Below are 22,660 nucleotides of genomic sequence, written 5' to 3' on the forward strand. Positions count from 1 at the left end.
TTTTGTGAAAGAAAATTCCAGTGAAATTGAAAAAAGTGCTCATTATATACATATTTATAATAAGTGATATATGATATAAACAAGTCTGTTCCTCGGTGACGTATGGCAAGGAAGTCAATGCCGGAAGTGAAATACCTAAAGCTTGTGTTGTTTGTTTGCACTTAACTACGTGACCTGCAAAAAAAATCATGGAATTTCAAATTGCAAAAACTGCATTCCAAATTAAAATTTAATACAGGTATCAAATTTATTTGATATTATCTATTATATAAAGAATATTGTCACAGGCTGGCGAGTGGCCGGCGGTAGATACCATATTTCATGAAATTTTCATTTAATGAAAAGCTAACCGTTCTATATATTATATTGTTTTTAGGTAGCTGCTTTAGAAAACGATTAAGGATTCCGCCCACTACAACGTATCATACCATGAATGTAACCGTATCGGCACATGCAAAAAAATATTCTATGAATATGAAATAACGGCCGCTAGATCGTTCCGTCACCGACCAACACCGTAGCGTGCCATGACAGGACCGTCAACAAATTCACGGATGGAATATTTTGCCTGTGGCGATACATACGGGCATAAAACGCTGTCGATCCGTTGCAGTTGGTTGTGTTGTAGTAGTGCGTGTCGTATTTCTTTTCGTACCTGATAGGTTCATAGCACGGTCATGGTATGTTCCGGTTATGTTGGCAGAAAATAAAAGTATCTATCTTGGTTAAATATCATTTCCAAGGGTACTTATTTAAGTCATAGATTAATAATACAAAAAAAACAATTCCCAATTTACCTAAAAAATTAAAGCTTTTTAAACTATTTTCACCATAATATTCAAGAAACATTACTTCAAGGGCGCTAAAAAGTTGTACAAAAATAACTCATGTTTAATACAACAATAATAGTTATATTACATTAAAAATACTTAACACCGCTCTACGCAGATTTTAATTAATATTCGTTATTAGAATTTTTCATCAAAATCATAATATTGTTTAAGGTACTGAAGGGACGTTTAAATCATGACGCGTAGGTAGATATTCATAAAATTCTGGTTATTCTATAACCTCGGCACATACACATATAGGAAGGAGCCGCCCTACGCTGGTAGGCGGGACACGCTCCGGCGTAAACAAAGCCGTAGCCGGTAGCCGCCCAGGGCGAGGGCGGCTGGGCGGTATTGCAGACGTGGGGGAGGGCGGCATCAACGGAAAATCAGGGAAACAATGTTTTAATCGCTTTATACCATTATATTTTACTTGGGCTGAGTCAATTAAACACAATTGTGTTCGTTCATAAATCGGTAACACAAAATAAATTTATGTAAAAAATGCTTGTCAGGGAAAGTTAAATTCACATTTTTTCATGTATTTTCCGTATTTATTTAGCTTCTTGCACATTTTTACTGTCTTATATTTAACAATAAAATGACGTGACCGGTTTGCATTTCGTCTGTCTGTAATTTTGTTTCTACATTTCATTTCCAGTTTAAGATGGTGGCCGTTTTATAAGTTCAGTAATGTGTTTATATGAATTCCGTCATTCGCATTTTTCAATATTATGCTAGAAAAGAACATGTATATATGAACGGGCCACCAAAGTTCAGTGAAACTAGTAGCATTGTCTCGGTAACCTATCTTCACTCTATTTGTCAAGGCTTTGAACAAAACAAATTCGCATTTCGAATAAAGAATTATAAATTCATAAAATAATTTTGGTACCTCCTCTATCGCTTCTAGTTCTAAGATAAGTAGTTCTAATATTGAAAGTAAAAGTTTATTGAACTTGAATAATGTTCCACATTACGCAGGATTTGCCCATGCACCAACAACCAAAATTAGTATGTTAATTATTATTAGTTAGGTTAGATTTTATGGAGGTATAATACTGCGGGTGTCGTGGTCCTTTAGCTTCTGACATTTGCAGCTAGTTTTTTTTTTATTTTCATCTTTAGGAGTATTTGGTTCCATAGAACAGGCAATCTGCCTAAACAGGAACTTAAATAGATCTGGCAAGACATAATAACAGCTGTTGCACACATTTAATTAAAATATAATAAAACGCTTTTTACACGATAAAAAAGATGTTGCTTTGGATTACTTAGGGTTGCGCCCTTGAGGTGTTTTTGCACAAAAACGGCGCTATACAAGTTATCCAAGTATTATTATTATTAAATAAATTTCGTCCGATGCACGGATCCGAATACTTTCTCCCTCACACGCATAGCACCGTCTCGCTCGGCAACTTTCAGCTCATCATCCGTAAAGGAAGACACCCCATTGGCCGAACTACCCCCACCCCTCCGTCATCGGCCGGCACTACCCTGCCCCAAAGGGTATATAACACCATGCAGGCCTATATGGAGTCAGAGTATCTAGTCTCCTGGTTAAACTAAGCAACAGAATCCTAGTGGTCATTGCCCAGTTAAACCCTCCCCAGTACCAAGTCGAGAGAACACTCCGGGTCCCCCTTGGGAATTCAAGTAACAGCTCCCTCGGGGACATTACTTACGGGAAAAACCTCAACCCAACTAAGAGACCACAGGTCCTCTGTTGAGGTTATTACGCTAAGTGTTTAGTGAGAACGTTAGTGATCAATTAATGTTGTTTAAACTCTAAATGACTTTACTTTGTGCTACAACTTTCCTGTATTCTGATTTTTACTATAAGCTGTGAACCCTGTATCTCTTTGTTCATTGCTACTGTTTTTCAATTAGTATTAATTAAGATTTTTACTGTGTTATTAATGGATAAGAGTCTGTAAACAAATATAATAAATAAATATTTTTAAAAAATCACCATCCCACTTTCTCTCGTATTAACTTTTCATTATTAAAGGTTAAATCGTGTCGATATTTTGTAAAACCTGTTTCCACTACTTTCCCAGTTAAATGTTGCGATAAAACCTCTTAAATCCGAATGCGTATCAATGAAAGCTTTAGATAATGATCGTATTGAGAAAAAGCAAGTCGCACAGTTAGATACTGATCGTGACGAGTTAATATGACCTTAGATGTTACACATGCCTTGGCAAGGAGTGGTATAAGTTATAACCAGGAAGAAGCTATCACCGATATGAATGCTGGTGTTTGTAACATGTAACAATATTGATGTATTGTTATTACGGCTAATAAAGAAACGTAAACCAGTATTAAACAGACGAAATTAAGATCACACCTTAATTTAAGTTTTTTCATTGTGTTGTTATTTGTGCTTCAAAAATAATTCTGTGGCATAATATTACGTTTTCTCACAGCTTATTTACTATACCTACCAATCCAATAATAATTAGTGGATAATTTATATAGCACCGTTTCTATACCCCGCGATTTGTGATCAAGTCATGTATTTTAAGAGCTCTAAAAGTTTGAAAGAATTTTAAATGCTTTACGACTTTAAAAATTACTAAGGTGCTCCTAAAAAAATACGTGCATCATTAATCTATGCTTTTATTTAAAATTTAAGTTCATTGGATTATTGTCTGTAATAATGAATTCAGAGATAAAGCTTTCGAGCCTTCGACTAAAACAGAGACCACAACAAAATAACTTCTAAGGAATTAAGCAAACAGTGAGCGTCTTACTATAATAAGATTTGTTTTGGTTGCTTCAAAATTGATGCCAATACAATGAACAAATGTATTGCTCATGCCAACGAGGGAATCTATACTCAAGTAGAAAAATTCCAACACCTACGAAATTAAAGACATAATACGTTTCGAATAAAAAACATTCTTAACGGTTGCATTAGTATCAACCGTCGTTTCCTCGCAATCTGGTTGCCGCAACACGAGTAGAAGCCTGTGCTAAATATTCGTCATCTCACGCTTGGTTCTTTTAGTGAACGTTGTTTTTCATATTGCGCGGTCAATGAACAAGAATTTTTCAATTCACGCCAAGAGAATGATGGCAAAACCCCGATCATCTAAATTGTAAGACACAGAAATAGAGCAAGATGCTCTATTGGATGTTACTAATTAAATTACAAAACAATCAGTACGTAACATTCAGAAAGGTGGGCCACATTAGGCTGGAGAAAACTTGCAGTCGGAAAAATATCCAAGGACAAACAAAATATAATAGAACATGTGATATGCCTCCTTGAGTAAATTTCTAATAATAACTCTTTCAACCAGAATTTGATTTATAAATGCATACGTGTTGAAATTCAGGGAGTTAGAATAAGCACATAAATCATAATAACAAACAAACATTGATTTAATGTAAATTACAGGCATTTGAAACAATCGTTCATCTTATAAGAATGCTAGAACATAAACAAGGTTAAACAATGATAAATGAATAAAACGTACACCTTTTCAAGCAGGCATGTCTCATTTTCGATGTAATGGATTAGTTTAATGAAATAATAATCATTTTGTTTTAACATGCAGACAGTAGCATAAAAACCACGTGTAAATTTGTCGAAACAAAGAATACAACTTAGTCAAAGCCTTTTTTGCATGGGATAATGTTTAATTAATTATTTTTAATATTTTTTGTAGAGCCAAAGCAACCGGTCTTGGAAGTAATTCAATTGGTCGATAAGCTATGAATAAGCTGTAAGGTTATCCTTGCCACATAGTTAAATGGTGCAGGAGACTTGATTGTGTTTCACGGTCGAATGAATTGAACAACAGAAATGACCAACATTCAGACATCCAACAGCTCATTACGACTGAATAAAAATACAATGCAATTATTTTGATTGAACAATAATACGTCGCCATGCAGCCAAAACTGAATAACTATCAACCAATATACATAAGAGGGATACAATATGTGCACATTGTTGATGCTATTTATGCTCAAATGGGGTTATTATAAATACTTATTAAAAATGTTAGATACTTCAAATTGATCATGTTGTTGAATCAGCAACGCTTTCGATCGACTAATTTAACTTTTTTTATTTATTTTTTTATTTAGTAGCTATATTATACATTTTTTTTACATTTTTATAAGAATATATATATAATAATTTAAATAATTTATAATAATTTCAACTATTGATTAACGTTATTTATTAATTTATAGCAGATAGTTCTGAATAGTAAACCAACTTTTATCAACTGATATTAGAATTTTTAATCAACTGATGTTAGACCGGTCGGTAGTTGAGTTGACATTGCATTTAGGTCGCACACAGGCGTAGTGTGTTCAATTCGTCGGTTGGCTAAGTTCTACATTACAACACAATCAACATTTTCCGCTTACTGTGGTGGTAGTAGGAGATTTTCAAATATTGTCAGGTTATTAGTAACCAGGGAATGTTTGTCTTTCATTTAAATAAAAAAAAGTTTCACTTTTAAAAGACAAAAGTAAGGTGTCTGTAACATGTTTTTCCAGCACTTCTTAAATGTTGATCGTACAGCGGTGCTAAGTCAAATAATAATTAGCTTCACATATATATTTCAAAAAAAAAAAAAAAAAACATGGCACATTAAACAAATCCATCCTAAGCCTCGTAAAATTACGTTCATTTTCTCTTTTATAACCTACATACTCTCAAGTGAACGTATTTTATATAATTTTTAATGTCCCCATTAATTCAAAACTTGCTAAGCAGTTGGAACATTAAACATCCAAGTAAGATAAATTTCATCATAACAGAAACCTACCTTGTGATATATTTTTCCATTAGGCGGCTACCGTAATAATTTTTCTCCACACATGTGGAAATATATCTAACTACATTCTACATAATATGAAATAAAAACATTTATGAATAGAACACCATAATGACCGTTTTGGTGATACATGAAGCAATATCATTAAATCAGTTCATATGTAAAAGGTTTGCCACGACTCGGTGTGCAGTGGTATATTTGCGGCTTTGAAATTGATATCTACTTCTAATAATGCCTCCGTTTCTGCTTCTCGTTGACCAGCGACTGTTACTTGATTAAGTCGATTAATTATTTAGCCTCGTTTAATCATTTCCACCACCGCACTAACATCAAAGCTGTAAGCCACCAAATTTAATAACGAATATTTATACCTACCACAAATTGAAGGGTAACAAATTATGTGGGATCGTGAAAATTTGTTTGTAGAAAATTTAAAACAAAACGTGCACAGGTTATTTTTTTATAGTTACTTTGTGGTCGGATCAACGCTTTCACAGAATTTGATGGGCACGTTATATTTGCAAGTATAATTTAAGAGAGAGGCAAAGAGTTTTGCTAAAAAGATACTACACAGAAAGAATTGCAAAATAAACGAAAGTTTGATCTGAATATATAAAATTGAGAGCGTTATTTTATTTCTCACAAAATTTATCCTAAAAACATCAACAAGTTTATGTATGAGGAGTTTTAATATTTATTTTAATGATGAGTTACAGTAATGGAGAGAGAGTGGGACAATTTGAAATAATAAATTAAGTTTATTGGCCGTTAGCACCGGAGCATGGCACCCTAATGACAACATGAAACAAATAATAATATTGTTTATCAGCAGTGTTCAGCTCGAAGAATCTTTGTGTTCCGTTGAATTCTCCATTCGGCCTCCAATAAAGCTTGCACCGGTCCATTGCATTCAGATATATCGAAAGATGCGAAATTTCGCCTGCGCCGCAGTCATGTAAATATTATGACAGAAACAAAGCCAACTATCTGAAATTCACACTAACAAAGTAGCCACTGTTCACCACTTTAACACAAAATGTAAGAACAAATAATCAAAACCATATGATTTGTATTTAAATATATGCAATTTTGACAAGATCTGTGGCAGAGAGGCAAGTCCATTAGCACTAGGACTAGATGGTCGGGGTTTTTAAACCGACTTGAAGAAAAAAAAATCATTCAAGTATCGAATACAAATAAGGATGGGTTGTTTCACTGAATTTGAACAATTCATAAAACATCAAAGTTAAATTTCAAATTCTATTTATGTTTTGCTATTATTTCAGTTCTCTGAAGCAACTGGCCCATAATTATATAATAACAGAACTTGAATAGAACTTTCACAGAACTTGAAAATTAACTTCGAAATATGAAAAATTCATCAAATTCAGCGGTAATTTTCAAGTTCTGTGAAAGTCATATTCAAGTTCTGTCATCATATCATTATGGGCCAGTTGCTTCACAGAACTGAAAAGGAACTTTCACAAAACTTGTGAAAATTAACTTCAAAATTTGATGAATTGTTCAAATTCTGTAAAACAACCCGTTCTAAATGCTGTTCGGTATGAAGTGACATAAAACGTTTATTGAACGAATGATCAATATTGTGAAAATATTACATAACACGTGGTTGGGATTAAACAGACCTTTATTTATTAATAACAACGAACCTTAAAATTCTAAAGACGTATTCTTTAGAACTCGCCCTATATTCCCATTAAATGAAGAACTAGGTTAAAATAGAGCTGCGATGAATAGAAATCCAAAAGGTGTGAAAAAATGTACCGTTATATATGTATTCAAAACTCTGTTGAAACACCGGAAATTAAAAGGTCGCAGTTTTACTTGCTAAACGGATCTAACCCATTTGAAGGCTTTGGTCAACGGAAATTAATGATTTATGATTGCAGATATAGGCACAGGTAATAGTCAAGATTAATCATAAAAGCTCTACGAAATTAATAAGGAACAAAGAAAGGTAGATACATCTAAGAAAAGCTCTACCAACTGGAACAGGTTCACTTGAATATTAATTTATTTTCCTAATTTCCTTTGTGAGCGTTTCACGAATGACTAAAGCTGATTGGTTTTCGATAAATTCCGATAAAAACGGTTTTTCAAGGGATTCAGTTTCCATTACAGCAAAATTTTCCTGCGAAATTGTCAAAGGCAGAGAAGTCTTATCAAAAGACACCTTAATAGCGATTCTTAAAACGTTTACTTAAGTTCTCGGAGTTTAATGGTAACGACGCACCCTCGTCAGATGGTGTCATAACCATAAACCCGTCTAAACATCTCTGAATACTGAACGGAATCAACCGAGAATTGAATACCATACACGGATATATAATGTTTAATAATATGATGTATCCAAATTGGAGAATTATTGTGCAAAAGACGCAGAATCTTCGGTGACAAGATGTGACAAGTTAAGAGATAAATAAAAATACCTATTTCACGGTACATATTCATATGCAATGATTGACACTCTTATGTACAACATAAAAACGCGTCGCATATGTGCGTATATTGAAACCTTTCCGAGACCCGCACTGATTTCTTTAAACATCAACGAGTTTTTTTTTGTTGACAAAATAAACTTTTCTTTTCTTAGAATTTTACATTAAAAAATGCTACACTCAGGTAAACCACATTCGATACAAAATGCTTTAAGTAATCTCTATTTTCCCTGGCCAAATAGATTTCAGAATTTTTAGCTTTCCAGTAAAATTCTGGATAAGATATAACGAATTTATAGCCTTCTCATCGAATGATTTACCGAAAGGAAAAAAGAGAATGACAAGAAAAGGCGTTTATTCCTTAATATCGTTATGCAAAAGTATGCGTGAAATTCACGCCAGTGACAGTAGTAAGACTAGCATGTTGTGGTAAAACGCCCCAGGGTGGCAAACAAAGAAAGAATACATAAAATGCAACTCGCATAAAGCCCTCGAACTGAGTGTTATTCAAATAGTTATTGAGCTATAAATAATTGTTGAAAGCGGTGTTATAAAACAACACAGGGACCACAAGAAACACAGTGGGAATTAATATGTTCAACCATATTTCAGGATATTATATTGTTATTTATGATTCCAGCTTGGCGAGACTTTGATAGACGCGTAAGCACGACATCTTTTATTCTAAATCTAAAAGCTCTCCATTTATTTCAGCTCCATTGTCGGGCCCGATTGATGCATCCGTTGGCGCAATCTCCGACGAGTCAAATATTATCGATCGACAACGGCGCTTGCTTTCTGGCTCGGGGTGATCCGATTTAGTTCGAGCTATTCCTGTACCCGGGCGACAAAGTGCCGAGTGCGATATCGGAGGTAGCCAGTTACATTAGCCGCCTATTATTGGTCGATTCGCCGTAATAGGTGAACATACCCTGTCGCTTCATCATGGTACCGCATTCGGTCTTCTGCACGGGCAGGGGGGGAGCACTGTCGAGATGGACTGGCAAATGAACGCCAGGTGTAATTACATAGCAGTATATAGATAATAATATTATGTATTGCTATCATTTATTATACAATACCAAAGCTAGTATTTTGCCACTTAAACTCGGGTCAATTGAATTACTCTCTTGAGGCTATGTACAAAATGAAGAGATAACGTAATTGAACTCTTAAAAGTGTATCTGAGATTACAGATAGAAGTAAAACTCATCGTGTAGTTGGTAGGTAAATGATAAAATAAAACGATCTTAGTGTGGAAAGAAGCTCCTGTGCACTCATCATCAATTCGAGGGTCTCGAAGAATGTACAAATTTGTAGTTTTGCAGTAGAGCTGTTTAAACTTTACTTTCTGCATTTTTACTGTTTTTGATCATATATTTATGCAATGAAATGAATAATAATAATAATTTTTTTTTTGGTAAACTAATGTTTTAAGACAAGATTTTTTATGCATAGCACGAAGGGTAACTTAAAATAAAGTTGGTTGTTTTCAGGTGAAAAAATGTAACGCATATGTAAGCAGTAATTGGTGAATGAAACACTAGTATATATTCAATTATTTCGCGGATAAGAGATAAGCCGCCATAGCTCAGTGTTCAGAGCTGTCGACCGGAAATCGAAAGGACACGGGTTCATGTCCCGTTGGCGTCATGTATCTTTTATCAGGAGATTTTTCAATGTGGATGAGTGTTTCAGGGTAATAATTATTGCTTATAAAATAATTAGAAATGAATAATGGTTAATGCAAAATATCAAACAACATCTCAAAAACAGTAAAAATGCAGAAACCAAACTTTAAACAGCTTTATTGCAAAACTATAAATTTGACATTTTTCTTCGGGACCGTCGAAATGAAGACGTCGAAAAAATTATGAGTTGGTCTAAGTTTGAAAATGTGGTATTTAGAAAAGATTGTCCTAGATATTGACTGTGTGACGTTCATGCTAATGGAAAAGGAGGAAAAATAAGAGAATCTCTTTCATTTATGATGGTAGTGAAAGCAAGCGCAATTTTCATCATCATCAATTTCATCATATAATTATTCAAATTCGATTGCCAGCTATTCATCATAGTTATGAATTACGAACCCAATTCAGTCACTCTCAACTCGGCACGTTTACAACACTCGGCGAATGCAAATAACGGATGGAACATAAATATTTCCCGTGGTCGAAAGGCACTGATTGGTATTTGCTCTTGCTGATTGATTTACTGGTTAGATTCGATGAGACAATACAGTTGAAGTGGGAAGAATGAACCACTGGGCAATACAAAATACATACAAACAGTTTACCGCGTTCACACTTTCCATGAACGCCGGAACAAAGGGATTATTTCGGGTTATTTATAGCTACGGTTCCATGTTGATTTAAACAGTACTGAGAGGTCCATGATCTCAGGCTCGCAACCTTCTGGTGGGTCGCACGAAAATGAAATAAATTGATCAGATGAGTTTAGTCTTTTTATATAAGCGTTCCCATTTATAAATAGACAGTTCATAATACCGCAGGTGGGATTATTTCAAAACATTATTAACAAATTAATAATTGAAAGTAAAAGTTAACAAGTCTCAAAATGTATGCCTCTAAAGGATATCAAATTAAGATTGTGACTTCCTAAGACATAGAATACAGACATTCTTAGAAAAAATAACTAGATTTTACTTAAAGTTTACACGACAGACTCATTAAAGAAGATACACTAATCTCTCTGACCCAACATAAATCGATAAAATTTATACAAATACGACAGGTACCCAAACCAAGAACGATCATATAAAAATAAAACAAACATAAAAATTACGCTAATTTTCGTCGGTGAGGACGTTGAAAGCAATGTTTGAAACAAGAAATTTTAAAACAAGAACGAGAAATAAGGTAATTTTAGAGATTACGGAATTATACAGAGGTGGGTTAAAATTTGTGCTTTTGAAATGTGGGAAATAGTTCGCCAAAGTTTGGGAACCACTACGATTACAAAAAACTATTCAAATGACTAATGGAACGAAGTTAATTATTTACAATCCTTTAATTATACCGATTCATTGAAATTCAAATGTACAAACATAGACACACTAAAACGTGATAAATTACTAATTCAATTATGTGTGGACATTGAAAGTTTCGTTAACCAAATCACATGAAATTGACCAAAAATGGTCGGTATAGTTATTTTGAATTTTATATGAAGTGTCTATAAGAGCAGTTAATTAAAATATATTTCATTTCATTTAGCAATCGGAACGCACGGTTCTAATGTACGGATTCATATCCTATTTGAACGATATCAAGTTTCCTTTAACCGTTGTAATGGACCGCGTAATTACTTAACTAACTACATTTGTGATCTACATTCATTCAATTAAATAAGATTAGTGAATTAATTACTTAGCACAAATAAGGAAAAATTGGTCAAGATTTATTTATTAATAAAGTGTACATTACCGTCTGGTGTCCGGTGCAAAAATGACGAAATAATCCAAGTTAACTTACCTGAAACAAAAATATACAAAATAAAATTCGATTGGTAACAGATATAGAAATACTGAAGGAATAACAACGAAGGGAATAGGGAACATGCATTTCAAACACTTCTATGAAAAATTATCATTATCATTTCAAGCATATTCTTTAACTTTTACTGATATATAATGAATTAACCCACAGCTAAATCATGCAATTAAATTTTATTCAGTACGTTCTAAAAAATATTTTAAATCTAAAAATGTATGTTGTGAGTATTTAGGGAAATTATCTGTTGGCACACCAAATATACATACCTAATGTATGACAATAGTGAAAACGGACAAATTACATGAGTTTACAAAATACAAAGAAGAGAAGGTCAAAAACAGCGGTAGAGACAACAAAGGGATTCGTTGTTCTTGTCAAGTGATTTCGGGTTGGCGTTCCACATCAATCAAAATTGGTTTAATTTTTGGCTTACTCATTGCTCGTGGCGCCAATAATACACCACTGCATACAATTTTTTTAATCTTTTTGCCCATAAAAGAGAAATAAATTTCAATAAAATTTCCTTGAAGATAATTCAGAATCACATTGAAAAGTTTTGGTTGTTCAACGGTTTAGGTATTTTATAGTGACTTTTAACATTAACTTCCCGAGGAAAATAATTTCCGTGTACGTCATCTTTGGGGATCCTGTGTAGAGGGTATTTTTGAGGAGAGGAAGCGGTCTTGAAGAGAGGCCGGAGAGTGGTAGAAACGACCCATTATCATGTGACAAATGTCAATTGCGTACAATGATGGGCGCGCGTTTGGCGTGTTTCCCGACTCTGCACCCGAGCATATTCCATTGTAATACCGGTAGAAAAATGACAGCATTTCTACCTAACACCTATTGACTAACCGGTTTAAACCATCTAATCTTTCAATTTCGTTGTAGGAGACAACTTCTATAAATATAACGCCTTCATTGTGCCTCGTTACTTGGTACGTATCTAAGTTTTTTTTTCTAAATAACCATCACACATTTTCTCCGCAAGAGTAAGCAGAGATGATAAACCGCCACACAACTCACAAATCTTTTTATACATACTCTTCAGATATTCCGACACTTGACACGACCCGACGCAAGTATTGGTTCACTTGATAGTGCATGTTGAGGAGTTCTGTATGTCTTTAATCATTCAGTTCAGTCTACATAAGTTTAATAGTATCTAAATGATTTAGGATAATACTGTGTAAGAGTCGAAAAAATAACTTATTCAAAAGCTGCTGCGGTGAAAAAAATTGCGTTGGAAAATGTGGCACCAGATGAAATTAGTTGACATGACGCTGAATCTATCTACCATTTATTGGTAACAAAAACTTTGGCAAAAACGTAAATTCAGTCAAAGCACAACTGTGTCCGATTCAAAACTCCGTGATTTAGTAGGTACACACTGTAATAATGGACTTTGTAGTTCCCAATCTGATTCACATTTGATTATGTTTCAGTGTTACAAAACTCAGCCGAAAAGCGAAAGCACTGTGAGATAATCTCGGTATGTGTTGGCTGTCGTTTATTTCGCAATAAGAATTTGTTTGGACTCTGCAATGCAAAGTAATGATGCAAAAGTGGATAGAATATTAAGTTGAAAAAATATTGGAGGATTTCACAGATTGAGGAATGCAATACAACCAGGTTTCGTTGAACATGTAGGTATTTTTTAAGTTCGAGTTAGGAAAGAAGCACGTGCGTCAGAACTGTGATTTTTGGCACTCTATTGTCTTTGCCCACGCCACCTTATCACTTTGTTATGATATGTCGTTCGTTGCCATCTCTGATAAGTGTTAAGCATGCAAGGGTAGGCAGAGATAATTGATCGGCACGTGACTATATTTTGGCACAAACGTTTTCATAATAATCTAATATCCGAATGTTAAATCGAACATTGTTGTAATCTGACTTTAAGCATTTGATTCACACGTTGTCATGTTTTCTTGTTAAGGTATCGCCTAATCCGTCTTCTAACACTTTTTTCTCCTCTATTTGCTCTTCAAACCATCTTATGATTGCTGTTTTTAATCATGTTTATTACATTACTTAGAATACGGCCTCGCATTCGTTTCGAATCTTCTCATTCGTAATACGGTCACACGTAACACATAGCACAATCTTTAAGGATTGATTTGATCGATAATTTCGACCACATTAAGCCTACTTTCGTCCTTTCTAGCATCATTTGGGAACTATTTACTAGCGACTACTGTTATTCACCCTCCAATGTTCTATCAGCGTTAAAACCTACCTATAATAATTATTATAACACAACCATTAAGCGTTGATGACGTTTTAATCTTTGAATGCTGCGAGAAACGAAACCACATTAGCAACAATGTGATGTGATATTCCGTTATCGTTAAAAATTACGACACCAAGCGCCGTGATTACGATTATGAAGGGACGTTAAAATTACGGTTAGGACATTACGTCAATGGTCTCGTAACGGGCAAACGGTGCGGTTCCAAGTGCCATTCGTTACTTCTTCAAAGCGTTCAAAGGCGTCCGGAGCGGAGATCAAAGCGGCGAGGATCGGAGACCGGAGCGGAGATCAAAGCAGGAGCGAGAGCCTCCGGTTTGACCCACAATCATCTCGTTTGTTACCCGCTAAACCTCTCACAATCGACCACACGTCAAACGTGAGCTTGCAGGGTGTATAAATTCACCCCGAAATGATGCACACATATCTGTGGTGTTATGGAAAAGGGAGATGAGTCAGTAAAATTGCGAAATGGAGTTAAATATGCCAGAAGAATCCTAATTTTTTTCTCTACACGGAAAAGAAAGATGAGTCCGCTCAAAAAATTAGTTTCCGAGTTATTAGCCGTTGTCATACAGAGACGAGTCATATTTTAAATAAATTAACACGCACTTGGAGATAACTCAAGTTGTCTCTGTATAACGAAACATATATTTTTAAATATTGACACGGAAAACAGAGTTAACTTTAATAATCGCTGTTTTCTGTGTTATCTGTGGTTCATTCTGTGCTTTATGGTTACATGACGCCGCGGCTTGTTACGTTTGACAGTTGTTGTTTCACAGTTTGCTTGGCGATTTGAATCATTCTTTCGGTCGTATTATCATTTTCTGTTGTTTATTATATATTTATATTTGGTGCCGTGTGTTTTGAGGAGTTTTAAAGATGTTTAGTAAGCGAACGAGGTCAATAATAGCGCTTTCTAATGCAAATTCATCGCATGGTAAGATCTTTTATATTATTTCTTCATGTTCTGTTGTGGTATTATGTTTGTATTAGATTCATCTCACTAAATTATTGACTAATTTATGAAATCCTATTAAATTTCAGGCACACATTCCTTGCCTCGTTCACATTCATACAATGTCTCATACATGCTCTTCTATTATTCTGACTCTTGACATGGCCTGACTCAAGTATCTGATTCACTTGGTCATGCCGTGTATTTCTTAAAGCTATAGTATATAAAGCTGTATATATTATAAATACTGATTTTATTTTATAGGTCCGTCTTCCAGTTATCCTCTCCAAGACTTACAGACGATAGTTCCAGATTATTCAAGTGATTTTAGCAACAGTGATATGGATGAAAGCTATAAACCCCCCAGTTCCAGTAATTCCAGCTACGATGGACCCAGTCCCTTCAACAATGCACTCCTTGGTGAAGCAACTACTGAAACTGAAGACACGCACCCTGGAAACCGAGGAAAATCTCTTTATTTATTAAGGAAAGAGATTAAAGAAAAACGTAATCGAGGTCTAAAATACAAATCTAAAACTGGGAAATTGGTCAAGGGTCAAGAAACGGAACGCTTAAGTGCTTGCCGTAAAAAATGCACGGATAAAGTGTCTTTTGAATATCAAAGTATATTATTTAACTGGGCACTAGGAACCTTCGACAAAAGAATGACGTTTATCTCATCCCTCATCACCGATGAGCCTAAGAAAACTATGCGGGTTAGAAATGTACCACCGAAGAAGAGGGAAATTAATCATAAATATCATATACGAGTTAAGGGGGCCATTATCGAAATGTGCAAAGGTTGCTTTAAAAAGATTTTTTGTGAAACAAACAAATTCATATGTACCGTCATTAAAAAGAGATGTAAATCTGTTTCTGGGCTCCCGGTTTCTGACAAACGGGGAAGCAGTGTGCCTTCTACTAAGATATCGGATGACCGCATTCATCAAATAAAAAATCACATAAGAGAGTATCCTGCCTACGAGTCACATTACTTTAGAAGGGATACCTCTAAGAAGTATTTGCCCATTGGACTCACTTTAACCAAAATGTATTTTATGTATAGGGAAAAAGTAGAGGATCCGGTTTCCTGATCAATGTTCTCAAATGTGTTTCGTACAATGGGCTTATCATTTAAAAAACCTTCTCTGGATACATGCAGTACATGCGATTCGTATTCGATTTAGATGAAACTTGTACAGGAACCTGATTTATCAGTACTGAAGGCCAAATACGAAGCCCACAAGCAGGAAGCAGATTATGCATATTCTGCCAAGGCAAAAAATAAAGAAGAGTCGTCAGAGAGCAGAAGGACCTATTGCTTTGATTTGCAGCAGTGCCTCCCAACTCCCCTGCTACGTTCAAACATTGCCTTTTATAAACGTTCCTTGTGGACGTTTAATTTAACCATTTACGACTGCTTCTCAAATGAAACAACGTGTTACATGTGGCATGAATGTGAAGGTGGTCGAGGGGCTAATCAAATAGCGTCATGTTTGTATGATTTCATTCTTGCGATTCCACCTCAAATAAATGAATTAACATTTTATTCAGATACCTGTGGTGGGCAAAATAAAAACAGCCATGTTGTTGCAATGTTTTTATGTGCTCTTCAAGCAAGACCAAACATAATCATACATCATAAATTTTTAGTCCCAGGCCACACTCATGCCCACATGGAATGTGATTCCATTCATGCTATAATTGAGAAGAAAAAAAAAGCAACCGACATGAATATTCATTTACCAAGAGATTGGTACAATCTTGTAAGAGCTGCTGGAAAAAAGAAAGCATTTACAGAATAAATCATGACACATGAAATTTTTTTAAACTTTGCTGAGCAAGCGTTCATTGCAGCTGAAACAAACTGATGATGAAGGTAATCGATTTTTATTCCACGATATAAAATGGTTCATGTATAAAAACACAACCCCAGGAACTATACATTTTAAAAGGACTTTGCATATTGAATACCCATTTAAAACTATTTCTTTTAAACATAGGGGTAATGCAACCACCATTTTGAGCCCTGGAAAATGCTACAGTGGTCTTATTCCAATAAGCAAGGAAAAGAAAAAGGACATACTAAGTGTTTTTCATTTAGTGGATCCTGATTGCCATGATTTTTATAAAAAATTACCAGATGCTGGCAACGTTCCGAATGTTGATCCAGACGGATATGAAGATGCCGGTGAATGAGTCCCCCAAATTATACCAATTAGAAATCTGTTGTATGTTTTGTTTATATTGGATGAGTATTACATGTCATTATAACAGGATACTTTTTTTTTACTTTGCAATATCATTGTTAATTTATGTTAAAAATGTCGTTTTTTAACTAAATAAAATTATTCCAATACAAATTTCTGTGCCAATGATTTTAAATGCATCCTTCTCAAATAAGTAAATGATTTTTCCTTTATTAAGTTGAAAAATAACAGAAAAAAATAAGAAACATTTAAGACATAACTCATGATTTATTCAAAATTAGGTCCAAACGTGACACGGAAAAGAGGGATGAGTCACGTAAAATTGTTAAAAATAGGTTTTTTCCAAATTTTCAAATACTCTTCTGTAGAATAAATATTTTCATTAATTATTGCATAAAAATATATTCCTAATTACAATTCTCAGATCTGGCAAAAAATCGAGAATACAAAATTGGCTCCCCTGTAAAATTGACTATTATTGACTCGTCTCCCTTTTCCAAAACACCACAGATATATTTCAGAGAACTGCCGTTGGCGGTAGGTTTGATAGTTGTTTTAATACCTACATTACATTATTACTTGACAGAACTTGAAGCCTTTGACATTTTTGTTTACAGTCCTTGAACTGTTTCAATATTTGTATGATTCTCTAGTTAGTCCTATATGCGCAGATGGACAATGGTTAGGCACGCTTTGTATTCAATAAAATAGTCATTTCAGGCTAATAAAATGTTTGTTTATGGCTAACACAATACATCTTAATATAATATTAATTTCTCTTCCGAACCTAAAGTTATTAAATCATTTTAAAACAATCCTTTTGTCTTTAACAAAAAATAATTTAATGTGAAAAGGAATGAAGCATCGATTATTATTACCCCCATAAAGATTGAAAATTTAAGTGCATTGAAGTGTAAGTATAAAACCTCTTATAATAATAATATCTAATTAATTACTTAATTCACATGGACACTATTTTCCTACATTGTAAATAATTTACGTAGCGAACCGATTACACCATCGCATAACTTGAAAGATATGCGTGTTGTTTATGTGCCTTCGAGCAGTGAAAGTATTACCTTGTTCAAATTCTATATTCACGAAGTCAGCAGGTGTTCTCGCCGATCAAAGGGACCGTGCTACTCTCGGTCCTAGCCCAATGGCCGGCTAAATGTCTGTGGAAAACAACGCCGATATTTCACGTGCATTGTAAACGAATAACAAAACAAAAAGTGAAGTAATTAGCCGCGTCGCTTCGGCCGAAATTTCCAGCCGAATTCCTCGCGTTTTTTTGACAGGATGTAACAGAGTATATTAACCCAATTTTATTGTTAATGGAACAGAAGCTTCTCGTGATTCTCAGTATTCTCACCCTGAAAATAATTATTCCGGACAATAGCTACGTATACATACGCGAGCCGAATTGCTGAACTGAAACTCAGCTTATGGGAAAGGAACAAAGCAACAGCAAATGGCGCGAAACGCCGCTTGCAGTTGCTTCGTTCCTTTCCCGTAATTCGTAGCTCGGTTCGCTGTATATGTGCCATTACAGTATGAATCGCATTGGACATCCAAGTAGATGGGCGCGCTCATCTACAACATTTTTACGTTCATTTGGCTGAGTAAAATAATTTATCCTTTTCAACTGAGACACGGATGAACGAAACATGCAATGGGAATTATATCACCTGTGGTTTTTGTGGAAAAGATTATCACACAACTTTTTGTTGCATGACTACTAAAGGATACTCAGGCCTGAGAGAAAACACTCGTATAGTGATATTTTAGTAATATCCTATTTTTATTTAGCAAACTTTGTCGAATATGTAAGAGGCAAGCGATGATCATGTTATGGTGCGTATACATTTGTGAACCGAGTTACAAATTACGGGAAAGGAACGGAGCAACTGCAAGCGTCGGTCGTTTCGAGCTGTTTGGGGTTTCTTCGTTTCATTCTCATATGTTGAGGTTCCGTTCGGCTCACGTATGTATACGTAGCATAATAACGGCATGGTCGGAAAACCACAGTGGAGGTGATCATGTTATTAGCCTTTTTAGGCTAATAATTGCTCTATAGTTAAAACATATCGCGCTACCTTCAACTTGCTAAAATTATGTTTTTAATAAATATCAACTCTACTTTTTCCACTAATCTTCTAATAAATTTAATAATAATAGTAATGGAGGGTCAAATTGTAAATAAATGTCCAGTGTTTTTACGATAGTGTCCTCTACGTGCAAAGTGGTAAACTTTTTAATACAATTGTGTTTATCTGAAGTGACCTGCCAGGTAAGTAAGTTTTTCTGAATCTGTTTTTAAATAATTAAATTAGATAAGAGCCTAAGAACTCCTAATAAACTGAACAGTGTCCTTGAGATGATATCTCACAAAAACGGCGCTATGCAAATTATTCAATTATTAGTTTAATTATTATTTTTGTACAAAACTACTTTTTAAAAAGATATGTTGAGTTTAGGTACTATCTACCGTGATAACGTCGAACAATGAAGATTTAATTGTAAAAAAATGTATTAGGTACATTTTTTTCTGAAAGAGAAGTTAATCTCTAGTCGGTTGAAAGTTAGAAACAGTGAAAAACAACTTTTTGGACTTATATAATAATAGCTAAAACTTTTTGTTCTGCGACTTCGCGAACATCGAAAGAAAAGTCATGTTACCCCGTTGCTGTAAAGTTACACATTATTATTAGTATGAATCAATGCTAGGTAACAAACGTAGTAAGAAATGTCAATGTTTACGAATTTGGCTTTTTGTTTAAAGTGAACCATTAAAATATTTTTTACTATAATATATCAATTTTCCATTTTCGACTTAGTTGCGCCATGTCGATAGTAGCCAATTACTAAGAATTTTTTTTTGGTTTGACTAAAAGGGAACTGGAGTCAACCGCGCTAACAACTCCGCCAAATCCCGATTGGATAGGACCGACTTTTATTTCATATATTAACTACTGTAATGTCATCTAATTACTGATAAGTGCGTATACAGAGTGTCCGGGGGTAAAGTGCACTAATTTCGGGGGGTGATTCTACATGATTTTAGAAGTAGAAAAGATAAATAACTTTTTCCGAAGTTCCAACTTTTTAAGGCAGTTTTTAGGTAAAAAAAAAACTTTAATTGTTGGCAAGGGAAAATAAATATTCTTCTACGGAAAATATTTTAGTATGGGAAAAAAAAGATTGCCACCTAAAGTTGATATGATGCATTGTCATCAATAAAGAGTCTACATGCCGAGTTTCAGTTCGATTGGATATCTGAAGAAGGATAATTTACACATCCAAGATTTGCATTCATTCATTCACAAAAAACATAAAATAGGTATTTAAAACATTTTGGATGACATTTTGTGTCACAAATTTTAATCAAAGCAAAAAAAGAAAAGTCGCATCGTGTTAGTAAAAAAAAACCGCTCATGTAGATGGCAAGGATGTACTAGTTGGTCTATGGTTAAAGCGTCCTTTTATCAGACTCATGTTCCCCGATAAAAAATTTTCAATATCCTTTTGATGCTCGGATTCGTTCAATAATATAAAGAAAGCTGGAGACCATCCTAAAACAAATTATGCATTATTAAATTCTATCCACTCTATGACCAAAAACTAAAGGTTTTTGTGGATATTTCGAACAAATATTTAACTTGCACAAAATTTGACTAGACATCTAATAAAAAAATTAAATCCATTCCGAGGCTTTTATTTTATGTAAGACAAAAAATTGTAAAACATAGTCTTAAAATTATAAAAATAATGTGTTCCTGTACAAAGTGCTATATTTATAAAGATATGTCTGTACTGCTGGTATTTCAACGAAAGATTTTCCGAAGAAGCCAATATCTCAAAAGAGATAAATGTATCTCTTCAGCACCGGTCCCCAAATGATAAAGGCCATTGCCAAATGCGTGCCTAGCAATTGAAATTTGCAGGATGAAAATAATTGTTTTTATGTCTTGTGCTGAAAAACTTGTCTACGTAATGATTCGTCAACTTTCGTGTTTTTTGATTCTATCAAAATTGGATCCTATATCATCTCCCTAGATGGCAATATTATTAAAAAATAGGTTACAATAAATTGTTACGCATTGTTATGTACTTTCATTTAAAAAGTTCCGATCTGTAAGAGCGATCATCAAAATATATCTATTTAGTTGGGAGTTGGGACTATTGAAGAACTGAACAAGGACCAATTCTACTTGGAAATATTGTCAAGAGCGGAAGAATTTCATAGAAATATTTCAGGCACAAGAATCGAATAGTCGATACTATGTATGGCATTCTATTCAACTGTCCATGAGCTCACGACTGTCTCTGAGATTGGCATTACTTCCACGTGTCTGACATTCTCAGTGACTATCTGCTGCCCTAGTCCTGCCAATTCAAAAGAAGACTTAAGGACGTATGTACGTGACACAGGAGCCAGCCTCTCTAGGACACTTATTTACCGGTCGATATCATCTCGAGTTTCAAGAAGGTAACTTCTGCCTGTAATATTAATAAAATCTGTGTTTTTTAATGGAAAACTTTGGAGTTGCGACATCTCTAACTCTGCCACGGTCACGTAAATAATTAACCAAAAAAATATTTCCAGGCTGCTTCCCATTAAAATCGATAAGACCGAAACGTAGATTCACGTTTTTCCTGTCAACAAAACATATTTCTTCGGAATACTGCTTTAGATTCTTAACCAAAGTATTATCTTTATTTAAATTACAATAGATGCCTGCCTAAGTATACTAAAAAATTGTATGTTTAAAATATTGTAGGTATATGTGCACAAGCTTATAATGAACTAAATTAATTTGAAGAAAAACATAAATATGTTTTGAATTCTAACGAAACAAATCACCATGTAAATAATTGAATACAAAACCATTATTACAATCCTCAATTTTAAAACAGAACAAATATTCGAATACATGAAAACGTGCAAACATTACTAGTTAAAATAAACAATAACAAAATTCAATTAACAGTAACACAATTAAATTATTTAAAAAAACAGTTATTATTTCAAACATACAACAAGAGGCATGCAACACACTTTAAGCAATTAGGAATATAAAACATCAACAAACTATAAAACACAATACAACACGAAATATCAAAGTATGAATGTGAAAGTGTTGATTAATTTAGTCAAATGACATCTGAGAACAAGTTTGAAAGAAGAGAATTTGAGGAACAAAAAATAACATCGTTAGAGCAAGCGTTACGTGCTGAAGCGTTTTCTAAACCTGTCAATAAGGTTCACCAGAGTCAAGTCAAAGAGAAGATTTCTCACAGCTAGTGAAGGAACAATGCAAATTAAATAGACGTGAAACTTAACAGATCATAGACCATAACCATCATGCTGGGGGAAGCTGTAAGATAACACAGGTGCACATTCATTAAGTGCTGTTTGTTTTATTCTAACTCACCATAAATTCCTGCTGTTTCAGAATATCATCTACCCGTAACCCCCGCCCCTAGATAAACAAGAATAATAATACAAATTAATCATACAGCGAGATAAAAGGGTCCAGATGTGGGATGCTAGAGGTGTTTAAGCTTGATAAGATGAAGGAAGAAAATAGTAAAGAGGATCTAGGAACGGGATACGATAGGAATGAAGGAC

The 22,660-nt window shown here is 34.3% G+C and overlaps 1 protein-coding gene across 14 annotated transcripts in view; it reads right to left on the reverse strand.

Annotated features, from left to right (window-relative positions):
* Positions 1 to 22,660, reverse strand: part of Rbfox1 (RNA-binding Fox protein 1) — a 731,414-nt gene that overhangs the window by 161,587 nt on the left and 547,167 nt on the right. For 11 of the 14 annotated variants that reach the window (XM_089634055.1, XM_089634056.1, XM_089634057.1 and 8 more), the window contains one exon: positions 22,464 to 22,511. The exons of the other annotated variants lie outside the window; for them this stretch is intronic. In XM_089634055.1, coding sequence (XP_089490181.1) covers positions 22,464 to 22,466 — 3 coding nt within the window. In that variant the 5' untranslated portion in view covers positions 22,467 to 22,511. The remainder of the gene's footprint in view (positions 1 to 22,463; positions 22,512 to 22,660) is intronic. 14 annotated transcript variants of the gene reach the window in all.

This window comes from Hesperophylax consimilis, chromosome 8 (assembly GCF_061612785.1).
Source record: "Hesperophylax consimilis isolate HC1 chromosome 8, BYU_Hcon_1.0, whole genome shotgun sequence".
NCBI classification, from domain to species: Eukaryota; Metazoa; Arthropoda; class Insecta; order Trichoptera; family Limnephilidae; genus Hesperophylax; species Hesperophylax consimilis.